General features: G+C 35.1%; 1 protein-coding gene across 1 annotated transcript in view; it reads left to right on the forward strand.

Moving 5' to 3' along the window:
• The window catches only part of pkz (protein kinase containing Z-DNA binding domains), a gene marked incomplete at its 5' end in the record, with an annotated part of 6,099 nt that extends 2,381 nt beyond the window's left edge, over window positions 1-3,718 (forward strand). The window contains 6 exons of the mRNA XM_016489707.1: window positions 741-806; window positions 1,297-1,480; window positions 1,563-1,700; window positions 1,818-1,919; window positions 2,619-2,681; window positions 2,762-3,718. Of these exons, the coding sequence (XP_016345193.1) occupies window positions 741-806; window positions 1,297-1,480; window positions 1,563-1,700; window positions 1,818-1,919; window positions 2,619-2,681; window positions 2,762-2,887 (679 nt within the window). The remainder of the gene's footprint in view (window positions 1-740; window positions 807-1,296; window positions 1,481-1,562; window positions 1,701-1,817; window positions 1,920-2,618; window positions 2,682-2,761) is intronic.
• Window positions 3,719-3,998: the final 280 nt, after the last annotated feature.

The following is a 3,998-nucleotide window of genomic DNA, read 5'->3' on the forward strand; positions in this document are numbered from 1 at the left end:
CTTAAAGGGATAGTTCACCCAAAAATGAAAATTTGAAGAAACTTTGTTTCTTCAGTAGAACACAAACGAAGATTTTTAACTCAGCATTACGCAGTCTGTCAGTCATATAATAGAAGTGGAAGTCTATCTACAATCTCAATTAGGAGTGTCAATGGTTCACTTGAGAGATAGGTGGCGGTAATGCACTAATGAGTCTGCGATCCGGCTGTTGAACACGCTTAGGACGCACTCAGCACAGTTCAGACATTGCTGTGAAAATCTGAGGTAAAAAACGAAATAAAAATACTGTTCAGTTTCTTGCACAGACCGATCGTTTTGTGTCTTTACACATCAATGTATCGTCACGAGCCGCAGGGTTTAATTTGGTTTTGTTTGTGTATGTATTTTTTGACTCTCAAAGCCGTGATTCCCATCCACTTCCATTATATGACTGACAGACTGCAATGGTTTGACTTAAAAATCTTCGTTTGTGTTCTACTGAAGAAACAAAGTCACCTACATCTTGGCTGTCCTGGGGGTAAGCAGATAAACATCACATTTTCATTTTAACTATCCCTTTAATTCCTTTAATTACCTTTAAGGGTAAACTAGTAATACAGTGTGTCAACTATCAAGGGTTTTATTCCCAGCAGATGCATCTGCTAATAAAATGTAGCCCTAATGTACTTTAAGTCCCTTTGGTTAAAAGTATCTGCCAAATGCATGAATGTAAATGTAACTGTAACTGGGTCTGTTCTCAGATCAGCATCCACTGCTGCTGAGCCCTCAGGAATCAACAGAACTGACAGTTTAGACTCTTCAAATCAGTGAGTTTATTTGTTTGATGGAAATTTATGGGCTTTTAAATAGGTCCAAAAACGCCCCAAACGGCATTTCCCTCTGAAGAATAACAGTGTTAGAAATGAGCTGAGGTTTATTTTGACAAAAAAATACAAATAAAAAAATTATTCCCTGTGCATTTCCGTCTGATCTGAATAATTGCGCATTTAATCTGAATTATGAATCTGGCATAATGTGATGAAAGCGGCTGTTATTGAAGGGTGGAGCAGTTTAAACAATACAGTATAAAGCCAAATGGCAAACCCTGAAGAAAAGCTGTTAGTCATTTCACATCCAAAGAGGCACAGCAGCAAAACACATGGTCATGGAAGCGATTTATTTCTACATTTCGTCAGCGTAAATCTAAGACGTATTTACATTTAAATATAATTTGAAAAAAAACATGATATGACACATTTAGGACAATACCGTGCATTGCAATGTTAAATATTGACCCATGTGACTCTCTTATTTCAGCAGCGGTACATATTTATTTATTCAGATGGAGTTCTGCGAGGGAGGAACACTGACTGATTGGATAAAGGCGAGAAATTTTATGGAAAAACAAAGAATCATAGTGGAAATCCATCAAATATTTTATGAAATTATCACTGGAGTGGAATACATCCACGCAAACAAGCTCATCCACAGAGATTTAAAGGTATTTCATATTTGTTGCTGGGAGGCAACTGAACTTACATTTAAGCAAATAAGCATTTTACACAAGTGTACTTTCCTTTTAGCCTGATAACATACTGTTTGGTGCTGATGGTAAAGTGAAGATCGGAGACTTTGGGCTGGTGGCGGCTCAGACGGATCAAAATGGTGACCCTATAGAGAGGTCAAACAGAGGAACACCAACTTATATGAGTCCTGAACAGGTGATGCATTTTTATTTTCTCTAAGAAATATTTACACCATAATACTTATAGAAATGTATTGTGTTCTTTTTTTGCTAAATAAATAAATAAATTTTAAAAAATCATTGTTTTCCTTAGAAAAATAAGAAGAATTATGATGAAAAAACAGACATTTTTCCCCTTGGACTCGTATGGTTTGAGATGATCTGGAAAATATCTACTGGTAGTGAAAGAGTAAAGGTCAGTAGCATTTCATGACAGTCATCAGTAGTGATACTATAAGCACAGTTATTACCCATATTTGCAAAAAAAAAAAAAAACATTTCAAATTGTCTTTTGCAGTGAATGGGTGCCGTCAGAATGAGAGTCCAAACAGCTGATAAAAACATCACAATAATCCACAAGTAATCCACAGCACTCCAGTCCATCAGTTAACATCTGGAGAAGACAAAAGCTGAAACAAATCCAGCATTAAGTCCATAATCCATAATAATGCTTCCTCCAGTGAAAAAGTTGAATTAGGAGAGAAATCTGCACAGATCAAGCACCGTTTACAACAGTCCAAAACAGCTCTAAAAAATTATTTGAGCGGAAAACAGTTTTTCACTGGAGGAAGTGTTATTATGGATTATGGATTTTAGCCGTAAGTATTGGTTTGAAGTTAAAACGTCTTAATGATAGATTTGTTTCAGCTTTTGTCTTCTCCAGACATTAACTGATGGACTGGAGTGCTGTGGATTACTTGTGGATTATTGTGATGTTTTTATCAGCTGTTTGGACTCTCATTCTGACGGCACCCATTCACTGCAGAGCATCCATTGCTGAGACACTAATGCAATGCTACATTTCTCCAAATCTGTTCTGATGAATAAACAAAACCAAACAAAAAAAGGAACAATTCTTTTAATTTTTAAGTGATTTTTTTTTGACGTTGCACAGCTGTGGCCGGATCTGAGAGATCAAAGGTTTCCAGAAGGGTTCAGTGATAGTTGTCAAACTGAGGTAAGGAACTTGATTTTACCTTCAGATAAATATTGATTGGACCGAGTTTAGCCTAAAACTCTATTATGCTTCTTTTTCAGAGTAAATTCATCATGAAGATGTTGTCGTATTCACCAGAGCACAGGCCACATGCAAAAGACTTAAAAGAAAAACTGGAGAAGTTTTTCCCTCTGGATCAGAATGTGTTAAGCCAGAAAACCGTCTGAGATTTTTGTGCATAGAAACTGTCTGAGCAGTTTGGTCAGGTCCTTGCAAAATAATGAACTACCACAGAGTACTTCTGGCAAGCAACAGCTTTTTGGTTATGATGATTTAATTGATTTATTCATGATCTAATGAACTATTTAACGTTCTCTGATTAAGGTGATAATATAAAATGTGGAACATTTGGTGAGTGATTTTATAAAAAATAATGTAAAATAACTTTCAGATTTCGACTAGATTTCTTCTAGTATATTTTAAATATTTTAAGTTTCAAAAGTCTCATTCTGTTTTCATCATAAAAATACATTATATTGATGTTGTGAGGCTACTTTTAGAAATCCCAACATGAATGTAATTTCACAACATCATTGTAATGTTAGCTGCATAAAATGAACATGGATTTACATCTTAAGTGTAATTGCAACTAAAAGATAATCGAAGTTGCAGTTGTTTGGTTACAGTGTAAACCGAAATGCAATATTATATAATGTGAAAACATTTTGTGCTTGCTGGGAAGATTGCTGCTCAAGTTGACTTTCAGCCATCAGGCGTTTTTCTTGACAAATATACTGTTTATGCTGGGTGGAATAAAGAAAAGAAAAGAAAATGTGTCATTAATATCAACATCATGTGTTCTGACATTGGATAAAATAATAAGGCAGCGGCTATTTACACTAAGTGCAAATAGCATATTTTCTTAGTGATAGACACTATTTACACTAGGTGCAAATAGCGATGGATGCTAGTTATGCTATGTTAAAACAGCAAGATTTTCTGCTATTTATACTACTTATTGCAAATAGTAGCAATTATCTGCACCTCAGTATTGTAGTACATTATAAAACAGTACGCAATAATAATGTAATGAGTGTAAATTGTAATTTTAATTCAAATTATTAAATATACGCCACCTTATTGGGACAATAAAGACCTCCCTACACCTACCCTAACCCTACCTGATACTTTATTTTCAACTTTTTGATTATTTCCTTAATTTTTATTGAAAAAAAATGCCTTTCCGATGAGATTTGAAAAGGGAGAAAAATAGTTCGGCAAAAGCCGGGTTCGAACTCGGGTCGATCGCGTCAAAAAGTACGCGCATTATCACCTACG

This window comes from Sinocyclocheilus anshuiensis, unplaced genomic scaffold, assembly GCF_001515605.1.
Source record: "Sinocyclocheilus anshuiensis isolate Anshui unplaced genomic scaffold, SAMN03320099.WGS_v1.1 scaffold462, whole genome shotgun sequence".
NCBI classification, from domain to species: Eukaryota; Metazoa; Chordata; class Actinopteri; order Cypriniformes; family Cyprinidae; genus Sinocyclocheilus; species Sinocyclocheilus anshuiensis.